General features: G+C 35.7%; 1 protein-coding gene and 1 long non-coding RNA gene across 3 annotated transcripts; one reads left to right on the forward strand and one right to left on the reverse strand.

Annotated features, from left to right (window-relative positions):
- Positions 1-9,998: 9,998 nt before the first annotated feature.
- On the reverse strand, positions 9,999-11,516 carry LOC120083424. 2 transcript variants are annotated; one of them, XR_005483419.1, is made up of 5 exons: positions 11,243-11,516; positions 11,075-11,136; positions 10,900-10,970; positions 10,775-10,819; positions 9,999-10,232 (listed from the first exon to the last, which is right to left on the reverse strand). It is a non-coding gene; the product is annotated as an uncharacterized LOC120083424 (long non-coding RNA). The 2 variants fall into 2 exon arrangements; XR_005483418.1 differs by having other exon boundaries at positions 10,900-10,986.
- Positions 11,517-15,270: 3,754 nt separating this feature from the next.
- On the forward strand, positions 15,271-17,643 carry LOC120083276 (exocyst complex component EXO70H1-like). Its single transcript, XM_039038949.1, has one exon. The coding sequence runs from the start codon at positions 15,571-15,573 to the stop codon at positions 17,437-17,439; it is 1,869 nt and encodes a 622-aa protein (XP_038894877.1). The 5' UTR covers positions 15,271-15,570; the 3' UTR covers positions 17,440-17,643.
- The last annotated feature ends 2,209 nt before the right edge of the window (positions 17,644-19,852 follow it).

Below are 19,852 nucleotides of genomic sequence, written 5' to 3' on the forward strand. Positions count from 1 at the left end.
GATCTCTTCCATTAGGTCGCACCGTGAGATTCCTATAATGCGCCTGCATGTCTGCCCTGGAGCGACCTTACCAATCGAAGGGCTGTATTATAGGATTCTGAACTCCGCGAACACTAGAAATAGATAGGGTCTCTCAGGTCCGTTTTCATTATTGTCTTTCCAAGTTCGGGAGCATAATGATTCCGATCTTTAAGATCTGAAAGTGGAGGGTCACACTTACGAGAATTACTAAGTGTTAGTAAATTCTTGACCAAAGTAGTGATAACTGAGATATTAGTGTGATAAGAGTTATTCTGAGTTTTATATTCTTTGATGTGATTAGTTTAATTGAGTAAGATAGTCTTTGGTTCAACGGAGTAATGAGTCGAAATCACAACATCGGTGTAAGGTTATTCTAATCCATTGATTATACGATTTTTGCAAAATACTATAATGAAGGGTACAGTAATAGAAAATTTTTTTTTTTTTTTTTTTTATTTTTGCTAAACTTGATTGTATTTAAAAGATTAATGTTTTTACTAAAAAGGATATGCTTTTCTTTTCAGTATGACTAGTTCTTTAGATCAACTCTTAGCTTCCGAGAAACTAAATGGCGATAATTACTCAACATAGAAAAAAAATTTGAATTCAACACTAGTAATAGATGACCTGAGATTTGTCTTAACTGAGGAATGTCCTCAGGCCCCTCCTCGAAAGAAACACAAGGTAAATATGATTTACTAGTTGCTGAAACATATTTAGTGGAGTATGATACCTTAACATGGATATTGGATTCAGGAGCCACTAAACATATTTGCTTCTCTTTTCATGAAACTAGTTCCTGGAAAAAGCTTGGAGAAGGCGAGATCACCCTAAAGGTTGGAACAGAAGAGGTTGTCTCGGCCGAAGCAGTGGGTGACTTGAAGTTGTTTTTCAACGATAGATATATCATACTTAAAGATGTTTTGTATGCTCCTAAAATGAGACAGAATTTAATATCTATCACATGTATATTGGAACAAATGTATAAAATATCTTTTGAAGTTAATGAAGCGTTCATTTTCAGAAAAGGTATTCAAATTTGTTCTACCATACTTGAAAAAAAAAACTTATATAAGTTAAGACCAACTAAAGCAAAATTTGTCTTAAATACTGAGATGTTTAGAACAGCCGAAACTCAGAATAAAAGAAAAAAAGTTTCTTCTAATGCCTATCTATGGTATCTAATACTTGGCCACATAAATCTCAAAAGGATTTAGAGATTAGTTAAGAATGGACTTCTAAATCAGTTAGAAGATAATTCTTTACCTTCATGTGAGTCTTGTCTTGAGGGAAAAATGACTAAGAGATCTTTTACTGGAAAAGGTCTCAGAGTTATAATACCCTTAGAGTTCGTACATTCGGACCTCTGTGGATCGATGAATGTCAAAGCTCGAGGTGGGCATGAATATTTCATCAGTTTTATTGATGATTATTCAAGGTATGGTCATATTTATCTAATGCATCACAAGTCTGATTCTTTTGAAAAGTTCAAAGAATATAAGGCTGAAGTTGAGAACCAGTTAGGTAAAATAATTAAGACACTACGATCAGATCGAGGTGAGGAGTACATGGACATAAGATTCCAAGACTATATGATAGAACACGGAATCAAGTCACAACTCTCCGCACCTAATATGCCACAGTAGAACGGTATATCTGAAAGAAGAAACGGAACCTTGTTGGATATGGTTCGCTCAATGATGAGCTTTGCTAAGTTATCTGATTCCTTTTGGGGACATGCATTAGAGACTACTGTCTATATTTTGAATAACATTCCCTTTAAAAGTGTTTCAGAAACACCTTATGAGCTATGGAAAGGGCGTAAAGGAAGTTTACGTCACTTTAGGATTTGGGAATGTTCGGCACACGTGTTGGTGCAAAATCCTAAAAAATTAGAACGTCGTTCAAAACTATGCCTATTTGTAGGTTATTCCAAAGAAACAAAAGGTGGTCTATTTTACGATCCTCAAGAGAATAAGGTATTTGCATCAAAAAAATGCCACATTCTTAGAGGAAGACCACATAAGAAGTCATCAACCTCGCAGTAGACTAGTATTGAATGAAATTTCCAAAGACGCTAGAGATAGAGCTAGTTCATTTACTAAAGTCGTAGATAAAACTAGTATATCTGATCAGTCACATCCTTCTCAAAAGTTGAGAATGCCTCGACGTAGTGGTAGGATTGTTCATCAGCCTGACTGTTACTCGGGTTTAATAGAAACACAAGTCGTCATACCTGATGACGGCATAGAGGATCCATCGACCTATAAACAGGCGATGATAGATATGGACCGTGATCAGTGGGTCAAAGCCATGGACCTCGAAATAGAGTCTATGTACTTCAATTCTGTCTGAAAACTTGTAGTACAACCAAATGATGTAAAATCAATTGGTTGTAAGTGGATCTACAAGAGAAAATGAGAGCAAGCCGGTAAAGTACAGACTTTTAAGGCTCGACTTGTGGCAAAGGGTTATACCCAGAGAGAAAGAGTGGACTATGAAGAAACTTTCTCTCCCGTTGCCATGCTTAAGTCGATTAGAATACTCTTATCCATTGCCACCTTTTATGACCATGAAATTTGGTAGATGGATGTCAAGATAGCCTTTCTAAACGACAATCTTGAGGAGAGTATCTATATGGCTTAACCAAAGGGGTTTATTGCACAGGGTCAAGAAAAAAAGGTTTGTAAGCTTCAAAAATCCATTTATGGGTTAAAACAAGCTTCTAGATCTTGGAATATAAGATTTGATACTGCGATCAAATCTTATGGCTTTGAACAAAATGTTTACGAGCCTTGTGTTTACAAGAAGATCGTCAATTCTACTATAGCGTTCTTAGTTTTATATGTTGGCGATATTCTACTCATTGGGAATGAAGTAGGTTACCTAAGTGACATCAAGAAATGGCTAGCAACACAGTTCCAAATGAAAGATTTAGGAAATGCGTAGTACATTCTCGGGATTCAGATTATTCGGAACTGCAAGAATAGAACACTAGCCATGTCTCAAGCAACTTATATAGACAAAATGTTGTCTAGGTATAAGATGCAGAATTCTAAAAGAGGTTTGTTACCTTACAGATATGGAATTCATTTGTCAAAGGATCAATGTCCTAAGACACCTCAAAAGGTTGAGGATATGAGACGCATTCCTTATGCTTCCACAGTAGGGAGCCTGATGTATGCAATGTAATGTACTAGACCTGACATATGCTACGCAGTAAGGATAGTCAATAGGTATCAGTCTAATCCTGGATATGATCATTAGACTGCCGTTAAGAATATCCTCAAGTATCTTAGGAGAACAAGGAACTACATGCTTATGTATGGTACTAGGGATTTGATCCTTACTGGATATACTGACTCTAATTTTCAAACCGATAAAGATGCAAGAAAATCTACATTAGGATCAATGTTCATTCTGAATGGAGGAGCAGTAGTGTGGAGAAGTGTGAAGCAAAACTGTATTGCGGACTCCACAATGGAAGCTGAATACGTAGCTACTTGTGAAGCAGCAAAGGAAGCAGTATGGTTGAGGAAATTCTTGATAGATTTGGAAGTCATTCCAAATATGCATCTGCCTATCACCCTATATTGTGATAATAGTGGTGCAATTGCAAATTCAAGAGAACTAAGAAGCCACAAGTGCGGCAAGCACATTGAGCCTAAATACCATATGATCCAGGAGATTGTACATCGTGGAGACGTTGTAGTAACCCAGATGTCTTCTGAGCAAAATATTGTTGTTCCTTTTACAAAGGCCCTCACGGCTAAAGTGTTTGAAGGTCACCTACAGAGTCTAGGTCTACGAAGTTTGTAAACTAGGACAAGTGGGAGAACTTTTGGGTATATGCCCTGGTTTATTCTATTCATATGTTTATTGTACTCATATGTTTCTCACTTAAATTCAACATTGTGATATTCCACTAGGAGTTTTAGTTCAAGTGGGAGTTTGTTGGATTTTATGTCCTAAAACTCGTAGTTTGTAAATTAATAAACATATTCTGTTTTGCTTTTCGATAAAGTTGTTATTGAAATAGTAATCTTGAATCCAATAAACTAAGGTTCTGAGGCTATTTAATGTAGTTCGAACTTCATGCAGTGACATAAATGTGGATCAAGTTCAAATATATAGCCAAAATGATCTATAGTATATGAATAAGGTTGGATGCCTTATTTTGGGGACACTATGGATACGGCCCACTTTGTAGTTAGTACAAATGATGTGATCCTGAATCGTTCATATAGAGATATGTGAATGGAGGCATCCTATGCAATGAGTTTGCATAAGACTGAACCATGAAATAGTCACTTTTTACGTTCTAAATGCCGTTTTATGTATAAAACTGACTATTTTGTTAATTGATGACCTAGGTAGCTTAATCTTAATCCTAGCTAACTATGAACTCCTGTTCACTCGGAATTATCCTTAGATTTGCATAGGTGAGGGCAGCTCATCATCACTGGCCCAATAAGCCTCCCATTTCAAGGGTAAGATCGGGTGGATAGCTGGGAACATAGGGTGCAAGACGGAATTCACTCCTACCCGTTATAGGGATAATAGCTAGGTTGTTCCCTTTAGTACTGAATTCAGGTCTGAACAAAGGGCCCCACCCTCTCCTTGGCCCGAGAGGGATTTGGTTTATAGGTTGGATCTTAAACCAATTGTTCATTAGAGGATCAGTGGAACTTAAGGAACAAGATGTAGTCTTAGGGGTAAAACGGTTTTTATGACCCAGCCGAGATTACGAACAATCTGTGAAGGATTAACTTACTAATCATGGTTATATCAAATGGACACAAATATATCTATAGTGAAGGGAGTGCAACTACGGGACTATAGTAGAATGACCCGTTAGTTAACCAAATGACTATTTTACCCTTTGACTAAAGTTAGTGGAAAAATCCAAACTTTTGTTGAATAATTCCACTAACAAAATAGTGGGCTAGGTGTTGGCTTATAGTGGAGACATTAAGCCCACTTAGATAGTAGATTCTAGGTGTTGGGTTTTTATGGATTTGGTTCATGCAATTGTTGCATGGCTTTTTTCTATAAATTGGGCTTTTTAATTTGGATTAAAGGCTTTTGCCATTTTTTTAAAAAATTGGTTTTCATAATTGGGCTGAAAAATTAAAAACTCAAACCCAAATTCATTCTTATTTTCCATCTCTTTTCTCTCTCTCAGTTTTCTTCATTCATCGGTTCCCACAACCCGGTTCTGAGTCCAGATGATAGTAGGTCAACTCTAGTGGTGGTCCAAAAGAGTTCGGGTCGAGATTCAACGAGGAGAAGCAATTTTCGAGAACTTCAAAGATAAGTTAATTTACTATTTTTTCCTTCGTTTTGCATGCTAAATTCCTTTTGATTAAAAGCATTTAGAGTGTAATTAGATCCTTATTCCGCTGTGTATGTCTCGTGTTCCATCAGCACCACCCCGACTCTCCATACTGCCATTCTATAAATAACTACGCACAGACGATCAACCTCATGAGTTACGCACGCAAGCAACACGAAGATGCTACACCAAAACACCTGAAATGACTGTAAGACAGACCTGACAAGCTGCAACCTCCCAGCAAAAAAAGGGACCGAGCCGCCCAGCTTCTAATACGAGTTGTAATCCTCTGAATCAAAAGCGCATAATCCACAGCCCTCAACCGACCAACCAATAAAGGTAACCCCAAATACCAAACAGGCAACAAACCAAGAGAGAATTCCATAAAAGCAGCAAGCTCCTCCGCCTCACTAAACTCCACATCCGCAACAAACATGGAACTCTTCCCAAAATTCACAACTAACTTAGACAACTCTGCAAACTCCGCCAGAATTACCTCATAAACTCCAAAGAATCCCTCTCAGCTGCACAGAAAATCATCAAATCATCTGCAAAAGCCAAATGAGTCAGGCCCATACGCTCACACCGATCATGGAACCGAAACCACATAGGAGGCTTATTCAACAACCTGGACAGGACCTTCATCACCATCACAAACAAAAAGAAGACCACGGATCCCCCTGCCTCAACCTCTTCCTACCAGGGAAAAATCCCTCAAGGGAACCATTAATCATCACATAAAATGTAGGCGAAGTAACACAAGCCTTTATCCAACTAACAAACTGGAGGGGCGTACCTATAGCAAGCAACACACCAAACAGAAAATCCCAATTGATCGAATCATATGCCTTCTGAAAGTCAACCTTTAACACACAAAGCGGCTTCCCACTGCCCACCTTATAGCCCTCCACAATCTCCTAACATAATAAAATGTTATAAAAAAATTGACCTACGAAGAACAAACGTTGACTGGTTACTACTAATGAAAGAAGACAACCACAACCGTAATCTATTAACTAGGACCCTCGAGATACACTTATACACAACATTGCAACAAGAAATAGGACGAAAGTCCTCCATACGTTCAACTCCCCGCCTCTTTGGGATAAGAGTAATAACAGTAGAGTTAATTCCACTAGGCAGATAACAGGACTCAAAAAAATTCAGAACAACATCACAGAAATCATCCCCAACCACACTTTAAGCAGCTCTATAAAAATCCACCGAAAACCCATCAGGTCTAGGAGCCTTCCTAGACATCATCGAGAATAAAGCCTTTTGAATCTCATATCGACTCACTGGGCAACCAAGCGCCTCCACCCCCTCTGTGGACTAGCTGAACTGCACAATATCCCCAATTCGGGCAATAAGATCCCTATACCCCACACGCTGATACCCTAAACTACCACGAAAGAAATCCACTGCCACCCCCGACACCCTGTCATGCATCATCTGGCGAGTCCCCCTAGCATCCACAACTGAAAATAAACCACTACAACTGCGGCGAGAGTGAATACAACGATGAAAAAACACCATGTTCATATCACCTAACTCCAGCCACCTCATCCTAGCGTTCTGCCGGAGCGACGCATTCTCCAATTTAGCCACTGACCAAAACCTGTCTCTTATACACATCTAGATGTGTATAAGAGACAGACTTCGAATACAGAAAAGCCACCTTCCACGCCTCATTTGTCAAGCAGCGATCCAACCGGCGCAAGATACCATTTCCCTGAATTTTACTAGTCCAAGCAAACCATTTACCTATCACACCCATCTCAACCAACACCACGTCTGTCTCTTATACACATCTAGATGTGTATAAGAGACAGACCCTAACCTTCGAATACAGAAAAGCCACCTTCCACGCCTCATTTGTCAAGCAGCGATCCAACCGACGAAGAATACCACTCCCCAAGACCTGTCTCTTATACACATCTAGATGTGTATAAGAGACAGACCCTAACCTTCGAATACAGAAAAGCCACCTTCCACGCCTCATTTGTCAAGCAGCGATCCAACCGGCGCAAGATACCATTTCCCTGAATTTTACTAGTCCAAGCAAACCATTTACCTATCACACCCATCTCAACCAGAACCACTTCCAACAACGCCCCATCAAACTTCTCCATCTCTCTCAAGCTAGGGCAACCACCAAGAACCTCCGAACTACTACGAATAGCATTAAAATCACCTATAACAACTCCAGGAAGCTGCCACGAGACACACGCATCAATCAACTGGGACCACAAGTTCCACCTATCACTCAGTGATTAGTGGCATACATAGCACCAATATGTACCCTAGTACTAGATACAATATCCACCAATATTCCAGAAATGAACTGATCTCCACTGACATCCAGAATAAAATCATAGACACTCTTCTGCCACATCACCCAGATCCTCCTAACTCCACTCACACTATAACTACTCACATAACTCCAAGCATCACCAAACCTAACCACCACCATACCAAAGTTCTCGCGATGAACCCTCGTCTCAAGCAAAGAGCAGAAAGTAACAGAGGAGGAAGACAAAAAATCTGCCATTACCCCACACTTGATAGGGTCATTCAACCCCTTAACATTCCAGGAACACCAGATCGTGAAACTTGCAAGAAATCACACCTACCACCTCCCCCTGTGCTTTTGCCCGAACTTTCAAAATCCCATCCAAAAGAGACAACGGATCAGGATCAGACTGCACTAAAGCCAGTGCCAAAGAGTCTCCCCCCCCCATCACTCAGTACGTCAAATTGATAAAATAAATAAATAACAAAAAGTAAATAAAATAACAAAGAATGGATTTCTCCAATCCAATCTTTTTGTATTGATCACCAATATGTGTGTCTTTCAAAACTCACAAAATACCACCATTTATAGGCAATTTGGCAAGTAGAGGTGGATTACATGGGACAATAGATAAGTGACACATGACCAATAAATACTAATAATGAACATCTACATTACACCTAATTTAACATATTTATAATATTTTAAATATTTTAAAGACACATTGTTTTGACTAATTTATTGGAAAATTGCCCAAACTAACAAAAAAAACCTTCAATTTAATTTATCTCCCGTTTGAAAACATATATTTTTTTTCTCTCTCAAATATGTGAAAAAAGTCACTTTACCCTCAATTTTAAATGAATTGTTTCCATTTCTCTCAATAATATTCGTGTTTTTCTTATATTACCAAAAACATCGCATACAAAAAATTATTTAAGTTTAAACGGTGTGAAGTCATTCAAAAATAGAGATACTTTAACATTTTGATCAATTTATAAGCATGGTTGGAAAGAACATGAAAAAGTGTATGATAACGAGTAGTCATTTAGCTAAAACGGAGTTATATCTATGATCAAAACAAAATTATCGTATGCAAAAAAGGTGCATGATCGTTGACCTCGGGTGTGCGATCGTTGATCTTAAGTGCTCAATCGATAAGTTCTCGCTTTAAAATTTTGTTCTTATTATATTTTCATCTATACAACTCTATTTTAGCTAAATGACAACTCGTTTTCATACGTTTTTTTTTTTTTGTGTGTGTTCTTTCCAATAATACCTTTTAATAGAGAAAATTTAAAGTATATACATATTGAAAATAAAATGGTCTTACAATGTTTACTTAGTGAAATTTAAAATCATCCGTAAGAATTGAAATTTGTGAAAATTTTCCCCATACGAAAAATTTTGCATAAGGATTTTTTTACACAAACATTTTCAATTCTTACAAGAAATTGTTTGTTGAAACTCCTTTCAATGTTTTCATTTTCGAAATTCTTACTGGCCAACCTTATTGAAAATTAGAATTTTTACCAGGATATCACGTAATAATTTCAAAAAATTAAAATTTACAGTAAAATTGTAGTTAAACTTGGCTGAAATCTCGAAAAAAAAAAATTGATAAGAAACTATAAGAATTATTGATAAAACACAACCTTTCCTTCTTAACAAAACTTTCTTGTCCAAAAAAATTATCAGAAATAACCTCTTCAAGTTTTTAGTTTTCACGTTACAAAATTAGCATGCTTTTTACAAACTTGTTCAATTGGTTTTTCTCGGTCCATCTCGAATGAGATCAACCACCGAAATTTAGTTGAAAAAAAAAAAACCAACGTTTTCTATATTATCGATTTGGGTCTTAATTTTTTCAAATATTATGTAATCTTCCTAAATCTTATACCAAATCTTATTTTAAAATTTTGTCTTAATTAATTTATCTTTACCAAATTTTATAACATAATTTTTTAAATATTTAACTCAATTTATGTTTCCACAATTATATGAATTTCCAAACTTCCAAATGAATATACCAATTATACAAATGGATCTCAAGTGATTGCATTTTGACTTTTAAAATTTTAGGAAAGATTAAATTTTGCAAAAAAAGGTAAGATGTGGAAAATATATAAAATCTTGGTGTTAATCTACCGAGATTTTATATATTTGAGCTTTCTCAGTGAATTCTCGGGTAAATTAACACTGAAATTCTATATATTTCTCGACCCTACTTTCCTACCTATTTCTAGGACGCTACTTCATGCATGCATAGCTTAGCGTACATTTTCTTTTTCCTAACCAAATAAATGAAAGAACCAAAATTTTATTTAATAGGGCTCAAATGAGCAAAGATAAGAAAACATAATTAAATAATAATAATAAATAAACTAAAATAAAAATTTATCATTCAGGGTACCCCTAAACCCAACTTTAAAATGAAAACAATTAAATAGTCAAATAATAAAATTAATAAATTTTGCATGAGAGTTTAAAACGCCTAACTCCTAAACCAGACTCCAAAACATTATACTAAATGCGCAGGTCACGGATCTCTCTTGTCATGCGTCGGTCTATCATTACCTTTACCTGAAAATAGGAAAAGAAAAGGGTAAGTATAAAAGTATACTCAGTAAGCGGCCCACTACTGGGCCCACTCAGTGATCTTAAAAGTATACTCACTAAGCGGCCCACTACTGGGCCCACTCAATGATCTGTTAGTTTTCCATTGGACTAAAATGCACAAGGACATAAGGCACGCTTTCATAAGTAAGTAGTGACACCAAAGGTCACAAGCATAAACATATGTGGTGGTCCAAAATGACACCGTATATAAGCATAGGGTGTGGGCCCAAAGGCTCACAACATGCGATGTGCATAGCTCAATGGCAACACTAACAGTCACTAAAGTCTCAAATCTCTAATGGACATAAGCATGCAATCAAGGTCATGAATTAACAGTCATTAAAATGTCAGACAACATAGGCATGCAATCAAGGCCATGAATCAGCATCAAACCACCCATACATCAAACTTCCGCACAGTTACATACATACAGTGACATAAGAATTTTTCTTCTAACTAGCAGGCTTATCAAGATCTTAGGGCAATACCAGCAACAAACCACTTACCTCGAAATTATGTCGAACAGTTAGCAACCAAACGCTCGAATTGCCCTGAAATAAACCAATTTAATATTAAACCTTATAAACACAACATATTCCCCCAAATTGCACCAAAACTCCAAACCACTCACCCAAAAGAAAGTCGACATAACAGACCTTCACTGAGCTCCAAGGACGAAATCTGAAACAGTCCTAAGCCAAGCTGAAAGGTTTCAAAACTAAATTCAAAAAAATCCAATAAACACCAACATTCACCAAACCAATCGGGGAAACGAGATTTAAATTAGAACAACCAATATAGCTTACCCAAAAGGCGCCTAAGCGAAATTTGATGCTGCTGGACAATACCGAAAAAATGTCTTGAAATCCTGAATTGAACAACAACGCACCCTGAGTTAACTTAAATCAGACTAAAAATCGATAACCATTTAGAACCCATTGACTAGGAAAAAAAAAAAAAAACTTAAATCTCACCAAAACCACGTTCTTGGCAGAACCGAAACGGTCGGCGAATGGAAAAGAGAAAAGAAAAATCGAAGAACTCGGCGCGGCTGAAACGACCGGAACCTACGGTCGAGCGGCGGACGGTGGACGAAGGTGAGGCATGTTGGGCTAAGGCTCGAGGAGGCGACGGCGGACGAGCACTGTGAAGGGGCGTTTTGCGAGTCTAGACGCAGGAAGAATAAGAGAAAAAAAGAAAAAGAATTTTTCTCTTTTTTTTTTTCTTTTGCACGCAACCAGAGGTCCCTCGATCTCATTTATAACCCTAATTCTCTTCTCCTTTTCCTAAATTAACTATTAACTCTCTATTTTTTAAAAAATAATAATAAATGCACAAATCTTTGGGGCGTTATAGTTTTTCTCCTCAAATTTTAAAAGTCACACATCAATTAAAACAATATGGATATAATTAGGGAATTCAATATAATTATGCAACAAAAATTACTAAAGATTTGAAAATTAACATAAATATTAGAAATTTTGAAAATATATAAGATTTGGTATAATAATTCGGAAGATTATATAATATTTGAAAAAATTAACAGAATCTCGGTGTGTGTAATGACGGTACTGAGAAGGCTCAAATCAATTGATAAGTAAAAAAACAAAAGTTGATTTTTCAACTAAATCTGAGTGGCCACTCGTCTGAAATATATATAAAAAATCTATTCTAATGAGTTTAAAAAAAGAGGTTAGTTTTGAAAAGTGAAAACTTAAATGCACTATTTCTTATAATTTTCCAAATTTCTTTCCTTTAAAATACAAAAAGAAAAAAAAAATCTAACATAAATATTGGTTAAAATTTGTCAAAAACATAAAGACAGACAAAATAAAGAACTAAAAAATAAAATTGGAGACACAAACGAGTTAACTACATATCATTTTCGTTATATGGTACATTCCATTTAAAATTTGAAAGAGAAAAGAAAAATCGTTAGAAAAAATAATCATTAAAAAAAATTAATTTTGAAAGAGGAAGCTTTTTAAGATTAAAAATATCAATTTCCGAGTAATTATCTCGATTTTTCAAAACCATACAACAGCCACTCATTTATTTTATTTATTTGTCCTTTCAACTTTTGGCTACTTCTACCGTTTTCCTCAATAAAATAATATAATTTTTCGCATGCTCCACGTGTAATTTTATATTTTACTACGCATATAATTTATTAATAGAAAAAAGTAAAATAATAATTTTTGTCAGGCTACGCAGCATGTCATCACTACATTATTGGAAGAGTTAGATATTGATTTTATACTTTACTTGTCCTATTTAAACACATCAATAATTTTTTTTTAATGTTAAAATACCATTTTTAGTTTTGATACTTTAAATTGTTTATCATTATTCAATTTTAGTCTCTGTATTTTCTATAATTTTAAATTTAATATTTCAAAATTATAGTTTTAGTTTAAATACTACTTTGGTTCTTATGTTTTTTTATTTTTATTTATTTTGATTTTTATACTTTTGAAATATTCATTTTGGTCTCTATATTTTCAATTTTGGTTCATTTTGGCCTCTGTATTTTTAAAATGTTTACTTTTATCCTTGTACTTTCAATTTTTGTTTCATTTTGGCACTTGAACTTTAAAAAAGTAATTATTTTGATCCATTAAAGATGAAGTCAAAATGGAAACTAAATGACCAAAATGGAAACTTTTTGAAAGTACAAGAACCAAAACGAACTTTTTGAAAATATAGAGACCAAAATAAACAAATATTAAAAATATTAGGATAAAAATGAACATTTTAAAAGTATGAGGACCAAAATGAACAAAGACTAAAATAGTATTTAAATCTATAACTTTTATCGAGATTTGTTAAGTAATAATGAAGATTTTCATGAAAAAAAAAACTATATAGATATACTTTCACAATTTTTATGAAGTAGATGCTCATAGAGATAATTATTTATAGAAAAAAGTCTAACAATAAGCTTTATTAAAAGTATATAGACTAAAATGAAACAAACTCTAAAATATATGAAAAAAAAATTGAAAGAATAAAACCAAAATCATATTGCAACATATTTCACCAGTTTATATTTACATTAATTCTACTTAGATTAAAGATTAGTTATTCACATAGGTATCAAACAATAAAATTATATTTTGTCATTCAAGTTTTTCGTCAACATTGACATAATTCATCTAACATATACTCCCTGTAGGAAGTTCAAGTTTCTCATATTCTATACGTTATTTTTTAGATTACATACTTTATATATGTTATATCAAATAAATAAAACAAGCCTAAATGAGCAATAATTTAATTAGCATGGTTTTTGTACTATCAACTTCGAAGTAAGAGATTCAATTTTTCCTCTCCATTTTACTGCAAATAATAATAATAATAATAAAAAATCTAAATAAAGATCTATTCATGTTTTTTTTTAAATTTTTTTTTTTTTTTTTTTTTTTGGGGGGGGGGGGGGGGGGGGGGGGCTGAGATCTATTCAAGTGTCTTTAAAACTAAATTTAATCTCGCCGTTTCATTTTAATGCTGCTTTTTTTTTTAGGTACAATTTAATGTTTGATTAAGTCAACCAGTATGTTTGACTTTTAATACATGATGCTTTTAATTAATTAATCAAAAGACGATATTAACGTCAATGACATTTAGTATTTACTTATTCCACGTGAAAAAAAAAAAAAAGATTGGTCACTTGAAGATAAAAAAGTCAATATATTTAATTTCTTACACATAAAATATTATGATTGTTCAGTAAAAACCAAGGGGCACTGACAAACTATAATAAAATATGGAATCCTTCTCAAACTATCCATTTTTTAAAAAAAGGTATTTTGTGCAATTTCATTACCTTCAAAATTGAATCTGGTGATGTGGTATACGGACTAGTAAATAATTTAAGAAATATATAAATATAATAATAAGAAGAAGAAGTTAATGACTAATCAAGTGAAACCTAAAATTGAGAGAAAAAATGAATTGAGATGTAATTACGGTCGTGTTTGAATTGACTTTCTAAATGTTTTAAATATAATTTATAATATATATATATTATTTATATATATATATATATAAAGTATCTATAGATACTTAAAAGTCAATCCAAATAGGTTATACATCAAATTTGAACCTATTTAACACATAAAACCATGGGTATTAGTGGTTTTGTAAATTTTACTTTCCTTCTCTCTCTTTCATCCTCTCCCTGCTCTCGTGAATTTAGGTTACATTTATCTATATGCAATAGAAATGGGTATAATCATAATGAAATTTTGTTAATAGGTCGATTGTGATGAGTCACAATCACAAACATAATTGGATTATTTTTTATCATGTTTTATCGAGAAGTATGAATTTATCACACTTACTATTATCGTTTTTGTTACCGTTACTATCTAGAATCGAATGGTAATCGATAAATGTAACGGATACATACTTCTCATACATGTAACAGTAACAAATAACGATAACAGTAGAGATATCAGTAGTGGATCCCACACAATTTTGAAATGAAATCAGATTGATCACCCTTAGTATCTCAATTGGATTGTATGATTAAATTACAGACTTGGAAATGGACCCCACATTTTATTACGAAACACAAGTAAAAAACAACACAAACATAATGAGATGAGACCCATTTTTGTAATCATTTATTTATTACGTTTTCTTTAGGATAAATTTGGCCTTACTTTCATTTTTTTTTCCTCTCCTCTTTGAGGAAAACCATACCCTTATTTCTTTCCTTCTCTTCTTCTCCATTTCTTTATTTTTTTTTTCAATTTTCTTTTTAAAATACCAACGTGTAGCCTTAAATTTTAGTTTACACTTAAAAGTTTAGAGTTTAATTGATATACAAAAGTGTAAGATTCTTTTAATTACAATAGACATAGGAAGATTTGAACCGTTGATGTTCGATAAGAGTGTGCCATATTTGAAGAATAGAATTTAAATTAAAACAATTATTAATTAAAAATTTTAACTAATAAATTGATATTTCATTTTTTTGTTCTCATTCTTCATTTATTTTGTTTTTGACCAACATGAATCGCCTTGGTCAAATAAAACAAGAATCAACAACGGCAACAATTGATCAAAAAAAGATTAGTTGACTCGTTCAAGTTGCTTCATAAAACAAAAGAACTGAGTCAAAAGGTCAAATTAAAAAAAAATAAAATAAAAGAAAAATTCAATCTTATCCAGCTTAGAATCTTCCTCACAAAAACCCTTTCTTTCTCATTTATTCTCTCCATAAATTCTCCTTCTGTTTCTCTTTGCCGCCATAACCATTACCAAACTCAAGCTCTCTCTCCCTCTTTCATTAAACATGAGAAACCATTTCTTCAAATCTCCTGCCAGATCCACGCCGTCTCATTCCCCGCCGTCTCATTCTCCGCCGTCGCACGCCCTCTGTGAGTCTCTAATGGAGGAGAATATCGATGTTGCAGAAACCCTAATTACGAAGTGGGATTGTACTGCTTCCTCTTATGCCGACATCACTCCTCTGTTTCAAGACGACCGCTACGAGGCCAACCAGTACCTCAAAGCTGTCAAGGATTTACAAACGGCGATGCAGTATTTCGGCTCCGAGCATATGAGCTCTCACCATCTTGTTCGTGCTCAGAATTTGATGCAGACTGCTATGAAGAGGTTGCAGAGGGAGTTCCATCGGATTTTGGCGGAGAATCGAGCGCATTTGGATCCGGAATCGATTTCGAATCGGTCGTCTAGAGATTCTGTTTTGACTGGTAACTCTGATTTGGAAGATGAGCCTGAGGATGATTTGCGATTTGCGAACGAGAATGTTACTGAGGAGGAGCGGATTTCGAGATCGGCTATAGCGGATTTGAAATCGATTGCGGAAGGTATGATTTCTGCTGGTTATGGTAAAGAATGTGTGAAGATTTATACTGTTAGTAGGAAATCCATTGTTGAGGAAGGATTGTATAATCTTGGAGTTGCGAAAACGAGTTATCATCATGTTCATAGAATGGAGTGGGAGGTTTTGGAAGTGAAAATCAAGAACTGGTTGAATGCTGTTAAAATTGCGGTTAAAACTTTCTTTGAAGCGGAGAAATTCCTCTCCGATCAAGTTTTTTCGTGTTCTGCTTCGATTCGAGAGTCTGTTTTCTCAGAAATAACTAAAGAAAGTGCTCTGACTCTCTTTGGCTTCCCGGAAATGGCGGTGAAATCGAAGAAAACTCCGGAGAAAATTTTCCTGATTCTTGATCTGTACGAAGCGATCTTCGATCTCTGGCCGGAAATCGAATCGATGTTCATCTACGAATCGACAGCCTCCATCCGATCTTTAATCGACCATTCGCTAACAAAAATCGCCGAAAGCATCCGCTCCATGCTCATCGATTTCGAATCTCACATCCAAAAAGACTCGTCCAAAACGCCAGTCCCAGGCGGCGGAGTTCATCCACTCACTCGCTACGTGATGAACTACATCGCATTCCTCAGCGATTACAGCGGAATCCTCCCCGGAATAGTGGCGGATTGGCCGTTAACGCTCCATTCTCCATTACCGGAATCCTTCTTCGGCGGTAACGATCCAGAAGAAAATCCTCTCACCATACGCATGGCTTGGTTGATTCTAGTCCTTCTCTCGAAGCTCGACAGCAAAGCAGAGGTATACCACGACGCGCCTCTGTCGTACATCTTCCTCGCAAACAACCTGGAGTACATCGTCGTGAAGGTACGAACCTCAAATCTCAGATTCGTTCTCGGAGACGAGTGGATCGAGAGCAATGAAACTAAGGTGAAGCAATACGCGTCAAGCTACCAACGGATGGGATGGAGCAGAGTGTTCTTATCATTGCCGGAGAATCCAACGGCGGATATCTCGCCGGAAAGAGCAAGAAAACACTTCCACGATTTCAATATCGCATTCGAAGAAGCGTATAGACATCAAGCGTCGTGGATTGTGACGGATTCGAGGCTACGTGAGCACATAAAGATCTCGCTGGGGAAGAAACTCGGCACGCTCTACGGTGAGTTCTACATGAAATACCGTTCGCGATTGGAGAATCTATACGGAAGTGATTCGGAGGTGAGATTTGCGCCGGATGATTTAGGAAACTACTTGTCGGACTTGCTTCACGGCGATGGGAATTCAGGGGGGAGTGTTTCTTCATCGTCGTCGTTGTCGTCTTCGCCGTACCATTTTCACGGTGGTCGGCGGAGTGGATGAGGGCGGCGGATAAGGACAAATTTTAGAAGTGATGTGTGAAGGATAAATTTTCAGACGTGTATAAATCAAATTGTCTGTTTTTCATTTTCTTCCTTATTTTTCTTTTTTGATGGATTGATTGATTATTTTGTAATGTAAATTCCCTTTCCCCATTGGTGGGGACACTTGTTTAGTGGAATTGGGTACATCACCTTTTTGTTAAAATCTTCATGAACTTTTTATTTATTTATTTATTTATTGGGGGAGAGTTTTATTCTAAAATATCACATCACTTCGGACCTTTAATATTAATATTGTTGTTTTCAAAACTTATTAGAGAAATATTGTTGTTTTGGGAGTTCGAGGCTAGAGGTCGAATGTTGAGAACTCGACTAATGTGAAGGTCGAACGCTGAGAACTCGACGAACAAAGAAAAACTTGGAAACAATACATAGGTCGAAACTTCAACCCTCGACAAGGGAAATCTTGCGAATCTCGCTTAGGTTGTCGAAAGTTGGAAGTTTCGACACACATCCACTATCGAGATTGCAGGTTTATTACTTTTATTTTTCCCTCATAGAGGAAATAAAGTAATGAGATGGTATACTATATGTTTCTGTGCTGCTTTTAACAACCTATGCATTTTGTTATCATTTCGAATTAGACGGAGGCTTGTGGGATTGATGTGAGGGGGTGGGGATGACTATATTTCTGGGAGCGAACTCCAGGCGAATATGAAGCGCATGGATACAAGTTATGCCTTGGAATGAAATACAATTTCGAATTAGCTTTGTCTACGAACAAAATTTTGTATATTCGGTTTAAGGAGAGAGCGAGATTCAAAGCGAGATAGTAGGAGAGAGCGAGATATTGAACGATATTTTAAGAGAGAGCGAGATTCAAAGCGAGATTTTAGGAGAGAGCGAGATTCAAAGCGAGAATATTGGAGAGGGAGAGATTTAGTTTCTATTGACTAATCTGACTAACATTGAACTTTGTAAAATGACATGGTTGAATAATTGAAAAATGAGATTATTCAGGAATACACATTGAATGCTAAGATTACGCATTGAGTTTCTGGTAGTAGATTCATAATGCATCTCGTTGTGATAACATGAACTTGGTCTACCAAGTCTTCTCGATACGATGGATCAGGATGTAAGACGGGCATATTAGGGTGCGTGATCCAGTAATCTTCATGTGGTACAGGTGAAAATTGAGGAGAGTAATATTCAGCATATGTTGACAATTTGGTATGTAATTTTCAAATAAAATTCTTCGTAGTTCATGTTAAAATGTGAGCAAACGCCCATAAAATGCAAGCATGAATGCCGAATGTTGGCCACTTGTTACTATGAACAGTACACTATCACTCTACAAGACATAGAAGTTGTTACACTATCAACTCTTACAAATCGTCAACCGTATGGTTGAATGTTACTTTCCTCAATCATCTGATCACAGTTCTTGGTCGAGAGATGGAGCGCTGAGATGCATACATTCCATAATGTTGGTTGGAGAGTGCACTATCACTCTACAAGACATAGATGTTGTTGGGATTACCTTGTTGACGGTGAGCCGGTCACCGAAGTGATGTATGATGACTGGTTAGAAGTTTGTCAACTGTACCTCGTGCGACCCCACCTGCCGATAAGATTAAAGGATCGAAGTTAATATTTAATAGGTTAGAGAACACAATTTCGTGAGCTCACAGATGATGCAGACGGGAAAACGTCATAAGATATGCGCGAGTATATATACTACAAATGATGGGTGGAAGTCGTGTTTTTCAGATAAATCAAGTCATTTTATTCACTTGATGTCCCCTGCCACCTGTTAACTAACCTCCCGGTTTAGGAACACAATTTCGTGAGCTCACAGATGATGCAGACGAGGAAACCGTCATAAGATATGCGCGAGTATATATACTACAAATGATGGGTGGAAGTCTGTTTTTTTGATAAATCAAGTCATTTTGTTCACTTGATGTACCTGCCACTGTTAGCTACCTCCATGATGCGGGGCGGTATTCGTGGGGTGGAGCATGCTTGGCATGGTTGTATAGACAACTATGCAAAGCAACAAGACCTGAGGTTTGAGAGATAGTTGGGTCTCTCAATACTTTTGCAACTATAGGCTTGGGAACAATTTCCAACAATGGCTCCACAACATACATCATGTTAATGACGCTCAGTTAGTTTGGACGAGCCTACGGTTCTCGGTATGTTATTTAATTAAATTTAATTTTTATATCACTGATCTAGTTAATTTAAATTCTAAATTATCAATTTAAAAATTTAGGTGGAGAGACAAATTTTTGTGTGACTAGGACAGCCACACATGTAGTCAACCGGTATTGATACATGTTTGATCTGCTTCAACCTGAACAGTTACATTACACTCAAATTGATTATTTTATTCACATTTTTATTGT

Source organism: Benincasa hispida, chromosome 8 (assembly GCF_009727055.1).
Source record: "Benincasa hispida cultivar B227 chromosome 8, ASM972705v1, whole genome shotgun sequence".
NCBI lineage: Eukaryota > Viridiplantae > Streptophyta > Magnoliopsida > Cucurbitales > Cucurbitaceae > Benincasa > Benincasa hispida.